At 53.2% G+C, this 23,469-nt stretch overlaps 1 protein-coding gene across 4 annotated transcripts in view; it reads right to left on the bottom strand.

Annotated features, from left to right (window-relative positions):
- Nucleotides 1-4,356: 4,356 nt before the first annotated feature.
- Nucleotides 4,357-23,469, bottom strand: part of RXRA (retinoid X receptor alpha) — a 142,414-nt gene continuing 123,301 nt past the window's right edge. For all 4 annotated transcript variants that reach the window (XM_072125785.1, XM_072125783.1, XM_072125782.1 and 1 more), the window contains 4 exons: nucleotides 12,984-13,116; nucleotides 10,040-10,131; nucleotides 9,802-9,907; nucleotides 4,357-7,975 (listed from right to left, as the gene is read on the bottom strand). In XM_072125785.1, the coding sequence (XP_071981886.1) occupies nucleotides 7,828-7,975; nucleotides 9,802-9,907; nucleotides 10,040-10,131; nucleotides 12,984-13,116 (479 nt within the window). In that variant the 3' untranslated portion in view covers nucleotides 4,357-7,827. The remainder of the gene's footprint in view (nucleotides 7,976-9,801; nucleotides 9,908-10,039; nucleotides 10,132-12,983; nucleotides 13,117-23,469) is intronic.

Genomic DNA, 23,469 nt, shown 5'->3' with positions numbered 1-23,469 from the left:
ACTTACACATGACACATTGTCCCCAGCCCTGTCCCCATCAGCCCCCGCACCTGTGTTACAGGAGACATCACTGACACCATGGCCGCTGCTCCTATTATACTGCCCAGTGGTGATTGTTACTTACACATGACACATTGTCCCCAGCCCTGTCCCCATCAGCCCCCGCACCTGTGTTACTGGAGACATCACTGACACCATGTTACCTGCTCCTATTATACTGCCCAGTGGTGATTGTTACTTACACATGACACATTGTCCCCAGCCTTGTCCCCATCAGCCCCCGCACCTGTGTTACTGGAGACATCACTGACACCATGTTACCTGCTCCTATTATACTGCCCAGTGGTGATTGTTACTTACACATGACACATTGTCCCCAGCCCTGTCCTCATCAGCCCCCGCACCTGTGTTACTGGAGACATCACTGACACCATGTTACCTGCTCCTATTATACTGCCCAGTGGTGATTGTTACTTACACATGACACATTGTCCCCAGCCCTGTCCCCATCAGCCCCCGCACCTGTGTTACTGGAGACATCACTGACACCATGTTACCTGCTCCTATTATACTGCCCAGTGGTGATTGTTACTTACACATGACACATTGTCCCCAGCCCTGTCCCCATCAGTCCCTGCATCTGTGTTACTGGAGACACCACTGACACCATGTTACCTGCTCCTATTATACTGCCCAGTGGTGATTGTTACTTACACATGACACATTGTCCCCAGCCCTGTCCCCATCAGCCCCCGCACCTGTGTTACAGGAGACATCACTGACACCATGTTACCTGCTCCTATTATACTGCCCAGTGGTGATTGTTACTTACACATGACACATTGTCCCCAGCCCTGTCCCCATCAGCCCCCGCACCTGTGTTACTGGAGACATCACTGACACCATGGCCGCTGCTCCGCCTAAGGCGCCTGCAATGAAGGGGAAATGTGTTTTGGGGGAAAAAGTTCATTTTCTAGGCAAATATTGACTTTGTAATGAATTGCTGTTAAGCTGATCGCTCTTTATAACATTCTGGAGAATATGCAAATTACCATTATAACACCTGATGCCGGAGACTTTGTAACAATTACCATTTGTATCATTCTCACAACTTCTGGCCATGGCTGTACACCACTCCTGTATAGATGGACGCTATATACCACTCCTGTACACTCCTGTATAGATGGACGCTATATACCACTCCTGTACACTCCTGTATAGATGGACGCTATATACCACTCCTGTACACTCCTGTATAGATGGACGCTATATACCACTCCTGTACACTCCTGTATAGATGGACGCTATATACCACTCCTGTACACTCCTGTATAGATGGACGCTATATACCACTCCTGTACACTCCTGTATAGATGGACGCTATATACCACTCCTGTATACTCCTGTATAGATGGACGCTATATACCACTCCTGTATAGATGGACGCTATATACCACTCCTGTACACTCCTGTATAGATGGACGCTATATACCACTCCTGTATAGATGGACGCTATATACCACTCCTGTATACTCCTGTATAGATGGACGCTATATACCACTCCTGTATACTCCTGTATAGATGGACGCTATATACCACTCCTGTATACTCCTGTATAGATGGACGCTATATACCACTCCTGTACACTCCTGTATAGATGGACGCTATATACCACTCCTGTATACTCCTGTATAGATGGACGCTATATACCACTCCTGTATAGATGGACGCTATATACCACTCCTGTACACTCCTGTATAGATGGACGCTATATACCACTCCTGTACACTCCTGTATAGATGGACGCTATATACCACTCCTGTATAGATGGACGCTATATACCACTCCTGTATACTCCTGTATAGATGGACGCTATATACCACTCCTGTATACTCCTGTATAGATGGACGCTATATACCACTCCTGTATACTCCTGTATAGATGGACACTATATACCCCTTCTGAATCCCATGCAGTGTCTCCGGGGGTCTCTGGGGGTACGTGCTAGTACAGGCCTCTCCCTCCGGACATTCTGGGGGCAGAGAGAAGTTTATAGAAATCACAACTTTCCAGGAAAATCCTCCCGGTCCTGGTAACACGAGCCGCTTCCCCTCATATTACACATCATCCATCATCATACATTAAACTCTTCACCCTGAATAATGTATGAGCCGACACGATCTCCACAATGTGTACAGGGTCCTATTAACCCACAGAGTGCTGGAGCCAGTGTGACCCCTGCTAGAAGGCTGATACATGAAGGGACATTGCACCGATGTGATCCCGATGATTCTTTCTGTAATCTCCCCTCCACACATGTACCCGCTCTGGACCTGTAATCTCCCCTCCACACATGTACCCGCTCTGGACCTGTAATCTCCCCTCCACACATGTACCCGCTCTGGACCTGTAATCTCCCCTCCACGCATGTACCCGCACTGGACCTGTAATCTCCCCCCACACAAGTACCCGCACTGGACCTGTAATCTCATCTACACACATGTACCTGCACTGGACCTGTAATCTCCCCTCCACACATGTACCTGCACTGGACCTGTAATCTCCCCTCCACACATGTACCTGCATTGGACCTGTAATCTCTCCTCCACACATGTACCTGCACTGGACCTGTAATCTCATCTACACACATGTACCTGCACTGGACCTGTAATCTCCCCTCCACACATGTACCCGCACTGGACCTGTAATCTCATCTACACACATGTAACTGCACTGGACCTGTAATCTCCCCTCCACACATGTACCTGCATTGGACCTGTAATCTCTCCTCCACACATGTACCTGCACTGGACCTGTAATCTCATCTACACACATGTACCTGCACTGGACCTGTAATCTCCCCTCCACACATGTACCCGCACTGGACCTGTAATCTCATCTACACACATGTAACTGCACTGGACCTGTAATCTCCCCTCCACACATGTACCTGCACTGGACCTGTAATCTCATCTACACACATGTACCTGCACTGGACCTGTAATCTCCCCTCCACACATGTACCCGCTCTGGACCTGTAATCTCCCCTCCACGCATGTACCCGCTCTGGACCTGTAATCTCCCCTCCACGCATGTACCCGCTCTGGACCTGTAATCTCCCCCCACACAAGTACCCGCACTGGACCTGTAATCTCATCTACACACATGTACCTGCACTGGACCTGTAATCTCCCCTCCACACATGTACCTGCATTGGACCTGTAATCTCTCCTCCACACATGTACCTGCACTGGACCTGTAATCTCATCTACACACATGTACCTGCACTGGACCTGTAATCTCCCCTCCACACATGTACCCGCACTGGACCTGTAATCTCATCTACACACATGTAACTGCACTGGACCTGTAATCTCCCCTCCACACATGTACCTGCACTGGACCTGTAATCTCATCTACACACATGTACCTGCACTGGACCTGTAATCTCCCCCCCACGCATGCTCAGTAATGGCATGTTGTGTGTGTATACATGTATATAAATATAATGAACACCAGAGGGCGCTGTAAGGAATTTATAAAAGGAAATCTCCCATCACAATCCATCCTGATAAACCAGGGACATTACTCCCAGATCCGGGCGCCGGGATTGTGGGAATCTTCTTATTTGTAATCCATGGCCTCCTTCCTTCTAAAATCAACTTTTACAATTATGCTAATGTGCAGTCATGTATTTACTTATATTTATTACCAGAGCCCCACCCTTTGCCTGCTGTAGTTTGACAGTGGGAGGGGGAAATGCTCCTGCACAGTGTAACAGCCTGTGAAGCTGCAGCACGGAGGGATCTGGTAACAAATATAAGAAGATTACCAGGTCCCGGTGCCTGGGTCTATAAGTCATGTCTCTGGTTTATCATGATGGATTTTGATGGTGGATGTAATGTAACTTGTGTATTAGGGTCCTGTATCCCTCTGCAGGTCACTAGGTCAGGCACAGCAGGGCCACATCTACTCTATATGGATTACATGGTCTGTATTGTGGGTGTCATCCCTGCATGTATCCAGCAGGGGGCGGCAGAGCTCTTGCTGGATCACTAGATGCTTGCTGTGTGCTGCTCAGCTCCTAGAGAACAATAACCCCCATCCTCCATCTGTTCTCTCATCATCCTATAGAATGAGGTGGTTTATGGCAGATACTTTGTACATGTCGTGGTCACAATGTCACCGGTTGTGGGAAAGATACAATATTGGGCTGTGATCCGGACCCTATTGATGGCTGCAATGACCGGTCGTGTAGTTCTCTGCTCTCCCCCATCCGGCAGAACATACTGGACCCGCCGGTTCTGACTGCTCCTCATTAGGGTGTGATAGAGAAAGAATGACCCGGAGACGACACAACTTTGAAGTTGACTTTATAATCGCTCATCCTGTTACAATTCATCCAGAAAATAGTCGGATTTTCCAATGTTTTTCATTCTGACGTTAATAACATGTGCAGAAGTGATTCACAGTAAGACCGAGCAGAAAGGCAATAATCACATGAACACAGTGTACTGGGGGGACCGCGGCCCGTGATACATGGATCAGAACCAGAGACATTCCAGCACAATACATGGAGGTGTCCAGTCACACCCCGGCGCCCCCTTACAATGTGGGTCACACATCCTGTACCCCCATAGCCTGATACACACAGTGGTAAGTGCTGCCACCATGTGGCCAGTCCTGACTATTACAGGATAAGTGACTCTTACACATCCCAAAGGCTGGTCATCCAGGAGGGGGGTACAGAACCAGCCCGGGGGGGGCCGGAGACTGGACCTGCCAGATGATGAGAGCGCCCCCACGTGTCTGACTATGGACGCTCCATACAACAGCTGGAATCCAGAACACCTGAAAGTCCATACAAAACTGATACAGCGGGGAAAAGGTCCAGAATACAAAAATAGATCTTTTTTTGTTGTTTTTGTATTTTTTTTAAACTTTGCTGATACAATACAATTTTTAATCCTTTCTATATTTTTTTTTACAATTTTTTTTGTTTTACTTTTGTAATACACTTTAAATTTTACATAATATCACAAGAAGGACACATGAAAACTCATTGCTGGTGATCCCCAGAGCGCTCTGAATGGGAACCCCCAAGTCCTGCAGCATCTCAAAATTGATGCAGTATGGCAGAGCCGGGTGTGCGTGTCCTCTGCTGGGACGTCCAGATGTAGGGCTGAGTGTGCGTGTCCTCTGCTGGGACGTCCAGATGTAGGGCTGAGTGTGCGTGTCCTCTGCTGGGACGTCCAGATGTAGGGCTGAGTGTGCGTGTCCTCTGCTGGGACGTCCAGATGTAGGGCTGAGTGTGCGTGTCCTCTGCTGGGACGTCCAGATGTAGGGCTGAGTGTGCGTGTCCTCTGCTGGGACGTCCAGATGTAGGGCTGAGTGTGCGTGTCCTCTGCTGGGACGTCCAGATGTAGGGCTGAGTGTGCGTGTCCTCTGCTGGGACGTCCAGATGTAGGGCTGAGTGTGCGTGTCCTCTGCTGGGACGTCCAGATGTAGGGCTGAGTGTGCGTGTCCTCTGCTGGGACGTCCAGATGTAGGGCTGAGTGTGCGTGTCCTCTGCTGGGATGTCCAGATGTAGGGCTGAGTGTGTGTGTCCTCTGCTGGGACGTCCAGATGTAGGGCTGAGTGTGCGTGTCCTCTGCTGGGATGTCCAGATGTAGGGCTGAGTGTGCGTGTCCTCTGCTGGGATGTCCAGATGTAGGGCTGAGTGTGCGTGTCCTCTGCTGGGATGTCCAGATGTAGGGCTGAGTGTGCGTGTCCTCTGCTGGGATGTCCAGATGTAGGGCTGAGTGTGCGTGTCCTCTGCTGGGATGTCCAGATGTAGGACTGAGTGTGCGTGTCCTCTGCTGGGATGTCCAGATGTAGGGCTGAGTGTGCATGTCATCTCCCGAGATTCTCGGGTGTAGGGCCGGGTACGTGTGTGTCCTCTGCTGGGATTTTTGGGTGTGGGGGGCATAAGGTCATCTAGGGTTCGGAATATGTATTGCCAGATGTCACCGACTGGGAAAGCTGGATGCCAAGTGATATGGCTGTCTGGAATTCATCTCTATAGAATATATGCAGATGACCCCCATATAGGAGGGTTCCTATAGGCTGGGAATCTATGGCCGTGTGAGAACAGCGCCATCTAGAGCTCAGGAAATACATGACACTTACATTAATTGATAACAATGTTTGCAGTTCCTGTCACTTATTCATGTTATTTGCTACTATGAGGCAATGAAGGTTACAGAAAAACTATCTGTGCAGCGGAAATGTACACAGAGCCTCGGGGTGAAGTACAAATTACACAATTAGGGGTCAGTCCAACAGACTGGTGGTCATTGTCCCTGTGGAGATTAAGGCAAGGTCCTGCACGGAGCCGCTGCGTCTGTAAGGCACTGGACGAATGCTAGAGATCACACAGGATGGACGGGGTTAATGCTGCTTTGCCTTGAGGTTTTGGGCTCCTGTGTCAGGACAGTCACCCCGATGTTACCCTGTAAGGCACAGAGCGGCTCCTGTGGTGCAGATTACAGGGGGTGCAGCTCCGTCCCCCCCCCCCCCCCGGGTCTGATCATTGGGGTGTTATTATGGGGTGTGATCACTGTACATGTGTGAGGAGGCAGCGAGCGCCCGGCTCTGGTTGGAGGTTCCCATGACTCTCCCTGCTCGTCACTATATATAACAGGTATAACAACGGCGTCACTAGCAGGTAAGAAGGGAGGAGGCTTCACAGAAGCGTGCGTACACAATACCCGCTCTCCTGCACCAGAGAGACACAACCAAGAGAACAAGATTCTTTGGAAAATACACATAGAAGAAGAAGAAAGGCTGCAGCGGCTGCTGAGGACCCTCGCGGGTGGGACCCTCCTTACTATAGAGCGGCAGTGTCACAGCTCCAAACAGATGAACGCCACCCCCGGTACCGAACCCTACAACACCAGAGCTGCGGCAGGTGATCGGTGGACACTGACATGTCTGGGATTTCCTGCCTCCATGACTTGAGGGGTTAAGTGATGCTCTGCAGCCCCCTCTAGCCCAAGAGGAGTCTTGAAAGAATTGGACAAAATCCCTGAATTCTACCCGTGGTATTTAATAGTCCTCGTATTTCACTCTCCTGATACTGAAGTTTTATACTTTTTTTTTTACATTTTTTTTTATTTTGCTATTAAAGAGGCAGTAATCGCCGTCTCTGGGCTCCTAAAACTTTCCCAAATACATAAAAACAAAAATAAATCATTCATTCTGTAGTGCCTTGTTCCAAAAAGAGCCTTAACACAAAAGCTAAACCAACCAACCACCCTAAAAAACACAACCTCCGGCAGTGGAGCGCGACCATCCGGCACTGACGCCACAGGGTAAGAGTCCGCACATTATCCCTCCGCGGGAGGGGGGCTCGCCCCGGTGTACTGAGAGGCGGCTCCATGAGGGTGATTAAGGCCTAATATCAGATATGGGATGAGCCGAGGAGCAGTAAAGTCTTCCTCAGTCCTTACGCATCGCATGTACTTAAAGAATAAAGATACATTCACCTTCCGGGATCTGTGCGGATATTTCTGGGGTCACAGTCATCTAGAAGAGCGACAGCCGAACCTTCTTAAAGGAAAAACACAGAGACCTTTAGGGCCTGTCCCGGGCGTCCGTCACACGATGGGACAGCGCGGTCCTAGCTCTGTGGATGGACTGAAGGCGCATGTGTGACATCGGATGAGGGATCCTGGACGTTTTCTTGAAGCGTGGAGGGACCACAGTGTCTCTTGAGGGCGTCCTATAAAGAAGTCTATCGCCCTCGGCACATGGGGGGGGGGGGGGGGCAGAAATCCATTGCTCCTCTTAAGTCATTTGATGAGGCGCTTCCAGCATCTCCATTAAGAAGGTGTCAATGGGTGTGTCTCCTATTAGCTTGAAAAAGAAGAGGTGTTCCAAGCATTTGAGGCCGATGGATCGCAGAGCGGGGAGACGCAACAAAAGCTTCGCAAACCTGCCGGGAAAAGAGAGGACAGATACAAGTCAGCGACTGCAAGAGACTTACTGGCGTTTATCTATTTACTATAATAGATGTATCTCCTCTGACCGCACTGTATCACCCAGGATACACTATCTCATCTGACCGCACTGTATCACCCGGGATACACTATCTCCTCTGACCACACTGTATCACCCGGGATACACCATCTCCTCTGACCGCACTGTATCACCCGGGATACACCATCTCCTCTGACCGCACTGTATCACCCGGGATACACCATCTCCTCTGACCACACTGTATCACCCGGGATACACTATCTCCTCTGACCGCACTGTATCACCCGGGATACACCATCTCCTCTGACCGCACTGTATCATCTGTGTACAGTCATCCAGGATACAATGTATCTCATATATGTTACAGTGTATCCTGGGTGACTGTACACAGGTGATACTGGGCAGTTAGATGATATAGTGTATCCTGGGTGATACAGTGCAGCCAGATGAGATACAATCTCATCTAACTGCCCAGTATCCTCTGTGTACAGTCACCCAGGATACACTGTATCTCCTCTGACCGCACTGTATCATGTGTACAGTCACCCAGGATATACTGTATCTCATATGGCTGCTCTGTATCATCTGTGTACAGTCACCCAGGATGCTCTGTATCATCTGTGTACAGTCACCCGGGATACACTGTATCATCTGTGTACAGTCACCCGGGATACACTGTATCATCTGTGTACAGTCACCCGGGATACACTGTATCATCTGTGTACAGTCACCCAGGATGCTCTGTATCATCTGTGTACAGTCACCCGGGATACACTGTATCATCTGTGTACAGTCACCCGGGATACACTGTATCATCTGTGTACAGTCACCCGGGATACACTGTATCATCTGTGTACAGTCACCCGGGATACACTGTATCATCTGTGTACAGTCACCCGGGATACACTGTATCATCTGTGTACAGTCACCCGGGATACACTGTATCATCTGTGTACAGTCACCCGGGATACACTGTATCATCTGTGTACAATCACCCAGGATACACTGTAACACAGATGAGATACACTGTATCATCAGTGATGTTGGGGTGAGGCATGTGATGGGTTAAGCCTCTTCCTGTTGGTTCTGTATGGACTGAAGCTCTGACAACTCTCATTAATTGTTCACCGCGCTTTCAAGGGATCATGGCAGATTTTTTTCTCCCCCGTCATCACGCAATCTTCGTGGTCAGGGGGAAAAAATAAACCAATTCCTTTTACAGATTGGAAGGAGGCCAGAATCGGGGATCATTTCTGCTGACTTGTTGAGAACAGAAGTGCGAGTGCCAGGAAAAACAAGACTTTCTGAGCGCTGTCCAGGAAGTGCAACTCGAAAGTTTAACCTAAAACATACGATGGCCGGGGGAAGGGTCCGAGCGCTCGGACAATGTGCGGTGGAGGGATGAGGAGGGCGATAACCGAGGCCATGGAAAACCTGATGCTTGGGGATGTGAGGGTAACACCAGCCTCTGCTGCCAAGCCATGGTACTGCATGTAGCCTGCACCCAGGAATGCTGGGTAATCTGCATGGCTTGGCTACAGATTCATCGCCTGTAGCTCTAGTAAAACTCTATGATGTTGGTAACTTGCTTCCCCCATACAATGGTGCTGCCACTTTCACTGCCGTGTTTGCCACTTTTCCGGTCACGGCTCTCGCCCTCATCCATTCTGTTTGGTTTCCTGTTCTATTTTTGCATCACCAGTAAAAAGCAGCAGAGGCCAAAAATACTGCACCTGGTCAGGATATCCTGGCGTGCATAGGGGGGAAGGGGTAAGTACTCACCTCCCCGGCTGCTCTGGGTACTTGTGTTTACAGTAAGCTTCCAGCGATGCATAGACCTTCTCACGTAACGCCTCCACCTCCGAGGGGTTGGACAGACCCTTAGAATCTGCAGGAAACGTATAGATCACAGGTCACACTGGGGAGGAATGACCATGGAGCGGGCAGTGCCCTGTGGTGGTCATACACATGGGCTCCGGCACACACGATGCGCTGCAGCAGGACAGGGACAATTTCTCACCTGGGTTGAATACGACAATGGCCCGTAAGCAGCCCAGCTCCGTCTTGTCCATCTGCATGTCCCGCATTTTGGAGACCAGTTCTGTGAGGACTCTGCAATGTAAGCAGCGGGGGGGTCACATGTGAGAGGGACAGATATACTGATACACAGGTACATGACTGTACATGGGCCAACAAGGACCTGGTTTACAACAAAACCTTATGGAGAATGTGCACATCATGTTATATATAATAAGCAGAGGATCAGGTAGGTGTACAGCGCAGGGGACAGGGCAGTGATATAAGTGCACATCAGGTAGGTGTACAGCGCAGGGGACACGGCAGTGATGTAAGTGCACATCAGGTAGGTGTACAGCGCAGGGGACAGGGCAGTGATGTAAGTGCACATCAGGTAGGTGTACAGCGCAGGGGACAGGGCAGTGATGTAAGTGCACATCAGGTAGGTGTACAGCGCAGGGGACAGGGCAGTGATGTAAGTGCACATCAGGTAGGTGTACAGCGCAGGGGACACGGCAGTGATGTAAGTGCACATCAGGTAGGTGTACAGCGCAGGGGACAGGGCAGTGATGTAAGTGCACATCAGGTAGGTGTACAGCGCAGGGGACAGGGCAGTGATGTAAGTGCACATCAGGTAGGTGTACAGCACAGGGGACACGGCAGTGATGTAAGTGCACATCAGGTAGGTGTAGAGCGCAGGGGACACGGCAGTGATGTAAGTGCACATCAGGTAGGTGTACAGCGCAGGGGACACGGCAGTGATGTAAGTGCACATCAGGTAGGTGTACAGCGCAGGGGACAGGGCAGTGATGTAAGTGCACATCAGGTAGGTGTAGAGCGCAGGGGACACGGCAGTGATGTAAGTGCACATCAGGTAGGTGTAGAGCGCAGGGGACAGAGCAGTGATTTAAGTGCACATCAGGTAGGTGTACAGCGCAGGGGACAGGGCAGTGATTTAAGTGCACATCAGGTAGGTGTACAGCGCAGGGGACACGGCAGTGATTTAAGTGCAAATCAGGTAGGTGTACAGCGCAGGGGACACGGCAGTGATGTAAGTGCACATCAGGTAGGTGTAGAGCGCAGGGGACACGGCAGTGATGCAAGTGCACATCAGGTAGGTGTACAGTGCAGGGCACAGGGCAGTGATGTAAGTGCACATCAGGTAGTTGTAGAGTGCAGGGGATACGGCAGTGATGTAAGTGCACATCAGGTAGGTGTACAGCGCAGGGGACACGGCAGTGATGTAAGTGCACATCAGGTAGGTGTACAGCGCAGGGGACACGGCAGTGATGTAAGTGCACATCAGGTAGGTGTACAGCGCAGGGGACACGGCAGTGATGTAAGTGCACATCAGGTAGGTGTAGAGTGCAGGGGACACGGCAGTGATGTAAGTGCACATCAGGTAGGTGTACAGCGCAGGGGATACGGCAGTGATGTAAGTGCACATCAGGTAGGTGTAGAGCGCAGGGGACACGGCAGTGATGTAAGTGCACATCAGGTAGGTGTACAGCGCAGGGGACACGGCAGTGATGTAAGTGCACATCAGGTAGGTGTAGAGCGCAGGGGACATGGCAGTGATGTAAGTGCACATCAGGTAGGTGTAGAGCGCAGGGGACAGAGCAGTGATTTAAGTGCACATCAGGTAGGTGTACAGCGCAGGGGACAGGGCAGTGATTTAAGTGCACATCAGGTAGGTGTACAGCGCAGGGGACACGGCAGTGATTTAAGTGCACATCAGGTAGGTGTACAGCGCAGGGGACACGGCAGTGATGTAAGTGCACATCAGGTAGGTGTAGAGTGCAGGGGATACGGCAGTGATGTAAGTGCACATCAGGTAGGTGTACAGCGCAGGGGACACGGCAGTGATGCAAGTGCACATCAGGTAGGTGTAGAGCGCAGGGGACACGGCAGTGATGCAAGTGCACATCAGGTAGGTGTAGAGCGCAGGGGACACGGCAGTGATGCAAGTGCACATCAGGTAGGTGTACAGTGCAGGGGACACGGCAGTGATGTAAGTGCACATCAGGTAGGTGTAGAGCGCAGGGGACACGGCAGTGATGTAAGTGCACATCAGGTAGGTGTACAGTGCAGGGGACACGGCAGTGATGCAAGTGCACATCAGGTAGGTGTACAGTGCAGGGGACACGGCAGTGATGTAAGTGCACATCAGGTAGGTGTACAGCGCAGGAGACACGGCAGTGATGTAAGTGCACATCAGGTAGGTGTAGAGCGCAGGGGACACGGCAGTGATGTAAGTGCACATCAGGTAGGTGTACAGTGCAGGGGACACGGCAGTGATATAAGTGCACATCAGGTAGGTGTAGAGCGCAGGGGACACGGCAGTGATGTAAGTGCACATCAGGTAGGTGTAGAGCGCAGGGGACACGGCAGTGATGCAAGTGCACATCAGGTAGGTGTAGAGCGCAGGGGACACGGCAGTGATGTAAGTGCACATCAGGTAGGTGTACAGTGCAGGGGACACGGCAGTGATGCAAGTGCACATCAGGTAGGTGTACAGTGCAGGGGACACGGCAGTGATGTAAGTGCACATCAGGTAGGTGTACAGCGCAGGAGACACGGCAGTGATGTAAGTGCACATCAGGTAGGTGTAGAGCGCAGGGGACACGGCAGTGATGTAAGTGCACATCAGGTAGGTGTACAGTGCAGGGGACACGGCAGTGATATAAGTGCACATCAGGTAGGTGTACAGCGCAGGAGACACGGCAGTGATGTAAGTGCACATCAGGTAGGTGTACAGCGCAGGGGACACGGCAGTGATGTAAGTGCACATCAGGTAGGTGTACAGCGCAGGGGACACGGCAGTGATGTAAGTGCACATCAGGTAGGTGTACAGCATAGGCCTCCATGTTTATGCACTCAATGACGGGAAGGTTTTGGAACAAGACGTGATCTCAGAAATAGGGAGGAACGGATCAACAATCTGGTACCGGTCAAAGATGGCGCCGACTCCGGCGCTGTGCGCGCTGTTCCTGTGTACGTGCAGCCCGGTAGCCAAGAGGATTCCATCTTTGACAGCTATAGATCGATGGGAGAAGGAGGCGATGAGGAGTTCATTCCACCCTAAAGAAAAGAGCAAACACTAATAATAACTGCCCCACAGCTACAGCACAAACACATATGGTACAGAGCACAGCAGTGTGAGGTCTGATTACACATCTCTCCAGGGACAATACATAACAGTGGCTGCAGAGAGCACAGAGCACAGCAGTGTGAGGTCTGATTACACATCTCTCCAGGGACAATACATAACACTGGCTGCAGAGAGCACAGAGCACAGCAGTGTGAGGTCTGATTACACCTCTCTCCAGGGACAATACATAGGACTGGCTGCAGAGAGCACAGAGCACAGCAGTGTGAGGTATGATTACACATCTCTCCAGGGACAATACATAACACTGGCTGCAGAGAGCACAGAGCACAGCAATGTGAGGTCTGATTACACATCTCTCCAGGGACAATACATATCACTGGCTGCAGAGAGTACAGAGCACAGCAGTGTGAGGTCTGATTACACATCTCTCCAGGGACAATACATAACACTGGCAGCAGAGAGTACAGAGCACAGCAGTGTGAGGTCTGATTACACATCTCTCCAGGGACAATACATAACACTGGCTGCAGAGAGCACAGAGCACAGCAGTGTGAGGTCTGATTACATATCTCTCCAGGGACAATACATAACACTGGCTGCAGAGAGCACAGAGCACAGCAGTGTGAGGTCTGATTACACATCTCTCCAGGGACAATACATAACACTGGCTGCAGGGAGTACAGAGCACAGCAGTGTGAGGTCTGATTACACATCTCTCCAGTGACAATACATAACACTGGCTGCAGAGAGCACAGAGCACAGCAGTGTGAGGGATGATTACACATCTCTCCAGGGACAATACATAACACTGGCTGCAGAGAGCACAGAGCACAGCAGTGTGAGGTCTGATTACACATCTCTCCAGGGACAGTAAATAACACTGGCTGCAGGGAGCACAGAGCACAGCAGTGTGAGGTCTGATTACACATCTCTCCAGGGACAATACATAGCACTGGCTGCAGAGAGCACAGAGCACAGCAGTGTAAGGTCTGATTACACATCTCTCCAGGGACAATACATAACACTGGCTGCAGAGAGCACAGCAGTGTGAGGACTGATTACACATCTCTCCAAGGACAATACATAACACTGGCTGCAGAGAGCACAGAGCACAGCAGTGTGAGGTCTGATTACACATCTCTCCAGGGACAATACATAACACTGGCTGCAGAGAGCACAGAGCACAGCAGTGTGAGGTCTGATTACACATCTCTCCAGGAATATTACATAACACTGGCTGCAGAGAGCACAGAGCACAGCAGTGTGAGGTCTGATTACACATCTCTCCAGGGACAGTAAATAACACTGGCTGCAGGGAGCACAGAGCACAGCAGTGTGAGGTCTGATTACACATCTCTCCAGGGACAATACATAGCACTGGCTGCAGAGAGCACAGAGCACAGCAGTGTAAGGTCTGATTACACATCTCTCCAGGGACAATACATAACACTGGCTGCAGAGAGCACAGAGCACAGCAGTGTGAGGTCTGATTACACATCTCTCCAGGGACAATACATAACACTGGCTGCAGAGAGCACAGAGCACAGCAGTGTGAGGTCTGATTACACATCTCTCCAGGGACAATACATAACACTGGCTGCAGGGAGCACAGAGCACAGCAGTGTGAGGTCTGATTACACATCTCTCCAGGGACAGTACATAACACTGGCTGCAGAGAGCACAGAGCACAGCAGTGTGAGGTATGATTACACATCTCTCCATGGACAATACATAACACTGGCTGCACAGAGCACAGCAGTGTGAGGTCTGATTACACATCTCGCCAGGGACAGTACATAACACTGGCTGCAGAGAGCACAGAGCACAGCAGTGTGAGGTCTGATTACACATCTCTCCAGGGACAATACATAACACTGGCTGCAGAGAGCACAGAGCACAGCAGTGTGAGGTATGATTACACATCTCTCCAGGGACAGTACATAACACTGGCTGCAGGGAGCACAGAGCACAGCAGTGTGAGGTCTGATTACACATCTCTCCAGGGACAATACATAACACTGGCTGCAGAGAGCACAGGGCACAGCAGTGTGAGGTCTGATTACACATCTCTCCAGGGACAATACATAACACTGGCTGCAGAGAGCACAGAGCACAGCAGTGTGAGGTCTGATTACACATCTCTCCAGGGACAGTACATAACACTGGCTGCAGAGAACACAGAACACAGCAGTGTGAGGTCTGATTACACATCTCTCCAGGGACAATACATAACACTGGCTGCAGAGAGCACAGCAGTGTGAGGTATGATTACACATCTTTCCAGGGACAATACATAACACTGGCTGCAGAGAGCACAGAGCACAGCAGTGTGAGGTCTGATTACACATCTCTCCAGGGACAGTACATAACACTGGCTGCAGAGAGCACAGAGCACAGCAGTGTGATGTATGATTACACATCTCTCCAGGGACAGTACATAACACTGGCTGCAGAGAACACAGAACACAGCAGTGTAAGGTCTGATTACACATCTCTCCAGGGACAATACATAACACTGGCTGCAGAGAGCACAGAGCACAGCAGTGTGAGGTCTGATTACACATCTCTCCAGGGACAATACATAACACTGGCTGCAGAGAGCACAGAGCACAGCAGTGTGAGGTCTGATTACACATCTCTCCAGGGACAATACATAACACTGGCTGCAGGGAGCACAGAGCACAGCAGTGTGAGGTCTGATTACACATCTCTCCAGGGACAGTACATAACACTGGCTGCAGAGAGCACAGAGCACAGCAGTGTGAGGTATGATTACACATCTGTCCATGGACAATACATAACACTGGCTGCACAGAGCACAGCAGTGTGAGGTCTGATTACACATCTCGCCAGGGACAGTACATAACACTGGCTGCAGAGAGCACAGAGCACAGCAGTGTGAGGTCTGATTACACATCTCTCCAGGGACAATACATAACACTGGCTGCAGAGAGCACAGAGCACAGCAGTGTGAGGTATGATTACACATCTCTCCAGGGACAATACATAACACTGGCTGCAGGGAGCACAGAGCACAGCAGTGTGAGGTCTGATTACACATCTCTCCAGGGACAATACATAACACTGGCTGCAGAGAGCACAGGGCACAGCAGTGTGAGGTCTGATTACACATCTCTCCAGGGACAATACATAACACTGGCTGCAGAGAGCACAGAGCACAGCAGTGTGAGGTCTGATTACACATCTCTCCAGGGACAGTACATAACACTGGCTGCAGAGAACACAGAACACAGCAGTGTGAGGTCTGATTACACATCTCTCCAGGGACAATACATAACACTGGCTGCAGAGAGCACAGCAGTGTGAGGTATGATTACACATCTTTCCAGGGACAATACATAACACTGGCTGCAGAGAGCACAGAGCACAGCAGTGTGAGGTCTGATTACACATCTCTCCAGGGACAGTACATAACACTGGCTGCAGAGAACACAGAACACAGCAGTGTGATGTATGATTACACATCTCTCCAGGGACAATACATAACACTGGCTGCAGAGAGCACAGCAGTGTGAGGTATGATTACACATCTTTCCAGGGACAATACATAACACTGGCTGCAGAGAGCACAGAGCACAGCAGTGTGAGGTATGATTACACATCTCTCCAGGGATAATACATAACACTGGCTGCAGAGAGCACAGAGCACAGCAGTGTGAGGTCTGATTACACATCTTTCCAGGGACAATACATAACACTGGCTGCAGAGAGCACAGAGCACAGCAGTGTGAGGTCTGATTACACATCTCTCCAGGGACAGTACATAACACTGGCTGCAGAGAACACAGAACACAGCAGTGTGATGTATGATTACACATCTCTCCAGGGACAATACATAACACTGGCTGCAGAGAGCACAGCAGTGTGAGGTATGATTACACATCTTTCCAGGGACAATACATAACACTGGCTGCAGAGAGCACAGAGCACAGCAGTGTGAGGTATGATTACACATCTCTCCAGGGATAATACATAACACTGGCTGCAGAGAGCACAGAGCACAGCAGTGTGAGGTCTGATTACACATCTTTCCAGGGACAATACATAACACTGGCTGCAGAGAGCACAGAGCACAGCAGTGTGAGGTCTGATTACACATCTCTCCAGGGACAGTACATAACACTGGCTGCAGAGAACACAGAACACAGCAGTGTGAGGTCTGATTACACATCTCCCCCAGATTGTAAATAGCAGCTACCCCTGTCCCGCAGTCTCCCCTGATATACACTGTAGGACGCATGCGCCATGTGATACAGAAGTGTGCTCAGTGCAGCGTTTTCTCCTGGAAGATCAGGTAATCACAAGTCTGGAAGTAGCGTGAAGTGAAAAGCCGTCCTAATATCTTGACAGCAGAGGACGAGCCAAGGGCATAGGCTGATGTATACATGACCCCATACAGTGCGCTCTGATTGGTCCCCCAGGAATTCCTCAGGAAGTGCAAAGTATTGATCACTCCGGTCAAAACTAGATGTGAAATTCTGGCTCAATAAGACACCTCTGCCCAGACCTCTGCCGCTTCAGATGCCGTAGTCCTGCCTCGTCCGCTCCATTTTTCCTGCAGCCGCATTTCATCTCCTATTAGCAGACGCATGAGCGGCTCCCGGCGCAGCTTACCTACATGTAGGCCGGTTAATGATTCATGTGCCGCTAATCCCCAGAGACTCTCAATAATACATGAAGCCAATGGTGGAGTCCTGCAGGGAGGATATTTATAGCAGAGGGCGCAGTACACTGGGGGGCTCCGCTGCAGGGTCTGGGGGTACAGGAGACTCCTGCAGGGGGGTTATTTATAGCAGAGGGCGCAGTACCCTGGGGGGCTCCGCTGCAGGGTCTGGGGGTACAGGAGACTCATGCAGGGAGGTTATTTATAGCAGAGGGCGCAGTACACTGGGGGGCTCCGCTGCAGGGTCTGGGGGTACAGGAGACTCCTGCAGGGAGGTTATTAATAGCTGAGGGCGCAGTACACTGGGGGGCTCCGCTGCAGGGTCTGGGGGTACAGGAGACTCCTGCAGGGAGGATATTTATAGCAGAGGGCGCAGTACACTGGGGGGCTCCGCTGCAGGGTCTGGGGGTACAGGAGACTCCTGCAGGGAGGTTATTTATAGCAGAGGGCGCAGTACACTGGGGGGCTCCGCTGCAGGGTCTGGGAGTACAGGAGACTCCTGCAGGGAGGTTATTTATAGCTGAGGGCGCAGTACACTGGGGGGCTCCGCTGCAGGGTCTGGGGGTACAGGAGACTCATGCAGGGAGGATATTTATAGCAGAGGGCGCAGTACACTGGGGGGCTCCGCTGCAGGGTCTGGGGGTACAGGAGACTCCTGCAGGGAGGTTATTTATAGCAGAGGGTGCAGTACACTGGGGGGCTCCGCTGCAGGGTCTGGGGGTACAGGAGACTCCTGCAGGGAGGTTATTTATAGCTGAGGGCGCAGTACACTGGGGGGCTCCGCTGCAGGGTCTGGGGGTACAGGAGACTCCTGCAGGGAGGTTATTTATAGCTGAAAGCGCAGTACACTGGGGGGCTCCGCTGCAGGGTCTGGGGGTACAGGAGACTCCTCCCGGGGGGTTATTTATAGCTGAGGGCGCAGTACACTGGGGGGCTCCGCTGCAGGGTCTGGGGGTACAGGAGACTCCTGCAGGGAGGTTATTTATAGCCAGGGGGCGCAGTACCCTGGGGGGCTCCGCTGCAGGGTCTGGGGGTACAGGAGACTCCTGCAGGGAGGTTATTTATAGCTGAGGGTGCAGTACACTGGGGGGCTCCGCTGCAGGGTCTGGGGGTACAGGAGACTCCTGCAGGGAGGTTATTTATAGCTGAGGGCGCAGTACACTGGGGGGCTCCGCTGCAGGGTCTGGGGGTACAGGAGACTCCTGCAGGGAGGATATTTATAGCAGAGGGCGCAGTACACTGGGGGGCTCCGCTGCAGGGTCTGGGGGTACAGGAGACTCCTGCAGGGAGGTTATTTATAGCAGAGGGCGCAGTACACTGGGGGGCTCCGCTGCAGGGTCTGGGGGTACAGGAGACTCCTGCAGGGAGGTTATTTATAGCAGAGGGCGCAGTACACTGGGGGGCTCCGCTGCAGGGTCTGGGGGTACAGGAGACTCCTGCAGGGAGGTTATTTATAGCAGAGGGCGCAGTACACTGGGGGGCTCCGCTGCAGGGTCTGGGGGTACAGGAGACTCCTGCATGGAGGTTATTTATAGCTGAGGGCGCAGTACACTGGGGGGCTCCGCTGCAGTGTCTGGGGGTACAGGAGACTCCTGCCGGGGGGTTATTTATAGCTGAGGGCGCAGTACCCTGGGGGGCTCCGCTGCAGGGTCTGGGGGTACAGGAGACTCATGCAGGGAGGTTATTTATAGCTGAGGGCGCAGTACACTGGGGGGCTCCGCTGCAGGGTCTGGGGGTACAGGAGACTCATGCAGGGAGGTTATTTATAGCTGAGGGCGCAGTACACTGGGGGGCTCCACTGCAGGGTCTGGGGGTACAGGAGACTCCTGCAGGGAGGATATTTATAGCAGAGGGCGTAGTACACTGGGGGGCTCCGCTGCAGGGTCTGGGGGTACAGGAGACTCCTCCCGGGGGGTTATTTATAGCAGAGGGCGCAGTACACTGGGGGGCTTCGCTGCAGGGTCTGGGGGTACAGGAGACTCCTGCAGGGAGGATATTTATAGCAGAGGGCGCAGTACACTGGGGGGCTCCGCTGCAGGGTCTGGGAGTACAGGAGACTCCTCCCGGGGGGTTATTTATAGCAGAGGGCGCAGTACACTGGGGGGCTCCGCTGCAGGGTCTGGGGGTACAGGAGACTCCTCCCGGGGGGTTATTTATAGCAGAGGGCGCAGTACACTGGGGGGCTTCGCTGCAGGGTCTGGGGGTACAGGAGACTCCTGCAGGGAGGTTATTTATAGCAGAGGGCGCAGTACCCTGGGGGGCTCCGCTGCAGGGTCTGGGGGTACAGGAGACTCCTGCAGGGAGGTTATTTATAGCTGAGGGCGCAGTACACTGGGGGGCTCCGCTGCAGTGTCTGGGGGTACAGTAGACTCCTGCCGGGGGGATATTTATAGCTGAGGGCGCAGTACACTGGGGGGCTCCGCTGCAGGGTCTGGGGGTACAGGAGACTCCTGCAGGGAGGTTATTTATAGCTGAGGGCGCAGTACCCTGGGGGGCTCCGCTGCAGGGTCTGGGGGTACAGGAGACTCCTGCAGGGAGGTTATTTATAGCTGAGGGCGCAGTACACTGGGGGGCTCCGCTGCAGGGTCTGGGGGTACAGGAGACTCCTGCAGGGAGGATATTTATAGCAGAGGGCGCAGTACACTGGGGGGCTCCGCTGCAGGGTCTGGGGGTACAGGAGACTCCTGCCGGGGGGTTATTTATAGCTGAGGGCGCAGTACACTGGGGGGCTCCGCTGCAGGGTCTGGGGGTACAGGAGACTCCTGCAGGGGGGTTATTAAAAGCAGAGGGCGCAGTACACTGGGGGGCTCCGCTGCAGGGTCTGGGGGTACAGGAGACTCCTGCAGGGGGGTTATTTATAGCAGAGGGCGCAGTACCCTGGGGGGCTCCGCTGCAGGGTCTGGGGGTACAGGAGACTCATGCAGGGAGGTTATTTATAGCTGAGGGCGCAGTACACTGGGGGGCTCCGCTGCAGGGTCTGGGGGTACAGGAGACTCCTGCAGGGAGGATATTTATAGCAGAGGGCGCAGTACACTGGGGGGCTCCGCTGCAGGGTCTGGGGGTACAGGAGACTCCTGCAGGGAGGTTATTTATAGCCGGGGGGCGCAGTACCCTGGGGGGCTCCGCTGCAGGGTCTGGGGGTACAGGAGACTCATGCAGGGAGGTTATTTATAGCTGAGGGCGCAGTACACTGGGGGGCTCCGCTGCAGGGTCTGGGGGTACAGGAGACTCCTGCATGGAGGATATTTATAGCAGAGGGCGCAGTACATTGGGGGGCTCCGCTGCAGGGTCTGGGGGTACAGGAGTCTCCTGCAGGGAGGTTATTTATAGCAAGGGGCGCAGTACACTGGGGGGCTCCGCTGCAGTGTCTGGGGGTACAGGAGACTCCTGCCGGGGGGTTATTTATAGCTGAGGGCGCAGTACACTGGGGGGCTCCGCTGCAGGGTCTGGGGGTACAGGAGACTCCGGCAGGGGGGTTATTTATAGCAGAGGGCGCAGTACACTGGGGGGCTTCGCTGCAGGGTCTGGGGGTACAGGAGACTCCTGCAGGGAGGTTATTTATAGCTGAAAGCGCAGTACACTGGGGGGCTCCGCTGCAGGGTCTGGGGGTACAGGAGACTCCTCCCGGGGGGTTATTTATAGCCGGGGGCGCAGTACCCTGGGGGGCTCCACTGCAGGGTCTGGGGGTACAGGAGACTCCTGCAGGGAGGTTATTTATAGCCGGGGGGCGCAGTACCCTGGGGGGCTCCGCTGCAGGGTCTGGGAGTACAGGAGACTCCTGCAGGGAGGTTATTTATAGCAGAGGGCGCAGTACACTGGGGGGCTCTGCTGCAGGGTCTGGGGGTACAGGAGACTCCTCCCGGGGGGTTATTTATAGCCGGGGGCGCAGTACCCTGGGGGGCTCCACTGCAGGGTCTGGGGGTACAGGAGACTCCTGCAGGGAGGTTATTTATAGCCGGGGGGCGCAGTACCCTGGGGGGCTCCGCTGCAGGGTCTGGGAGTACAGGAGACTCCTGCAGGGAGGTTATTTATAGCAGAGGGCGCAGTACACTGGGGGGCTCCGCTGCAGTGTCTGGGGGTACAGGAGACTCCTGCAGGGAGGTTATTTATAGAAGAGGGCGCAGTACCCTGGGGGGCTCCGCTGCAGGGTCTGGGGGTACAGGAGACTCCTGCAGGGAGGTTATTAATAGCTGAGGGCGCAGTACACTGGGGGGCTCCGCTGCAGGGTCTGGGGGTACAGGAGACTCCTCCCGGGGGGTTATTTATAGCTGAGGGCGCAGTACACTGGGGGGCTCCGCTGCAGGGTCTGGGGGTACAAGAGACTCCTGCAGGGAGGTTATTTATAGCAGAGGGCGCAGTACACTGGGGGGCTCCGCTGCAGGGTCTGGGGGTACAGGAGACTCCTGCAGGGAGGTTATTTATAGAAGAGGGCGCAGTACACTGGGGGGCTCCGCTGCAGGGTCTGGGGGTACAGGATACTCCTCCCGGGGGGTTATTTATAGCTGAGGGCGCAGTACACTGGGGGGCTTCGCTGCAGGGTCTGGGGGTACAGGAGACTCCTGCAGGGAGGTTATTTATAGCTGGGGGCGCAGTACCCTGGGGGGCTCCGCTGCAGGGTCTGGGGGTACAGGAGACTCCTGTAGGGAGGTTATTTATAGCAGAGGGCGCAGTACACTGGGGGGGCTCCGCTGCAGGGTCTGGGGGTACAGGAGACTCCTGCAGGGAGGTTATTTATAGAAGAGGGCGCAGTACACTGGGGGGCTCCGCTGCAGGGTCTGGGGGTACAGGAGACTCCTCCCGGGGGGTTATTTATAGCTGAGGGCGCAGTACACTGGGGGGCTCCGCTGCAGGGTCTGGGGGTACAAGAGACTCCTGCAGGGAGGTTATTTATAGCAGAGGGCGCAGTACACTGGGGGGCTCCGCTGCAGGGTCTGGGGGTACAGGAGACTCCTGCAGGGAGGTTATTTATAGCTGAGGGCGCAGTACACTGGGGGGCTCCGCTGCAGGGTCTGGGGGTACAGGAGACTCCTGCAGGGAGGTTATTTATAGCTGAAAGCGCAGTACACTGGGGGGCTCCGCTGCAGGGTCTGGGGGTACAGGAGACTCATGCAGGGAGGATATTTATAGCAGAGGGCGCAGTACACTGGGGGGCTCCGCTGCAGGGTCTGGGGGTACAGGAGACTCCTGCAGGGAGGTTATTTATAGCAGAGGGCGCAGTACACTGGGGGGCTCCGCTGCAGGGTCTGGGGGTACAGGAGACTCCTGCAGGGAGGTTATTTATAGCAGAGGGCGCAGTACACTGGGGGGCTCCGCTGCAGGGTCTGGGGGTACAGGAGACTCCTGCATGGAGGTTATTTATAGCTGAGGGCGCAGTACACTGGGGGGCTCCGCTGCAGTGTCTGGGGGTACAGGAGACTCCTGCCGGGGGGTTATTTATAGCTGAGGGCGCAGTACCCTGGGGGGCTCCGCTGCAGGGTCTGGGGGTACAGGAGACTCATGCAGGGAGGTTATTTATAGCTGAGGGCGCAGTACACTGGGGGGCTCCGCTGCAGGGTCTGGGGGTACAGGAGACTCATGCAGGGAGGTTATTTATAGCTGAGGGCGCAGTACACTGGGGGGCTCCGCTGCAGGGTCTGGG

Source organism: Engystomops pustulosus, chromosome 9 (assembly GCF_040894005.1).
Source record: "Engystomops pustulosus chromosome 9, aEngPut4.maternal, whole genome shotgun sequence".
Taxonomy (NCBI): domain Eukaryota; kingdom Metazoa; phylum Chordata; class Amphibia; order Anura; family Leptodactylidae; genus Engystomops; species Engystomops pustulosus.
This window is presented reverse-complemented; position numbering and strand designations above follow the sequence as displayed.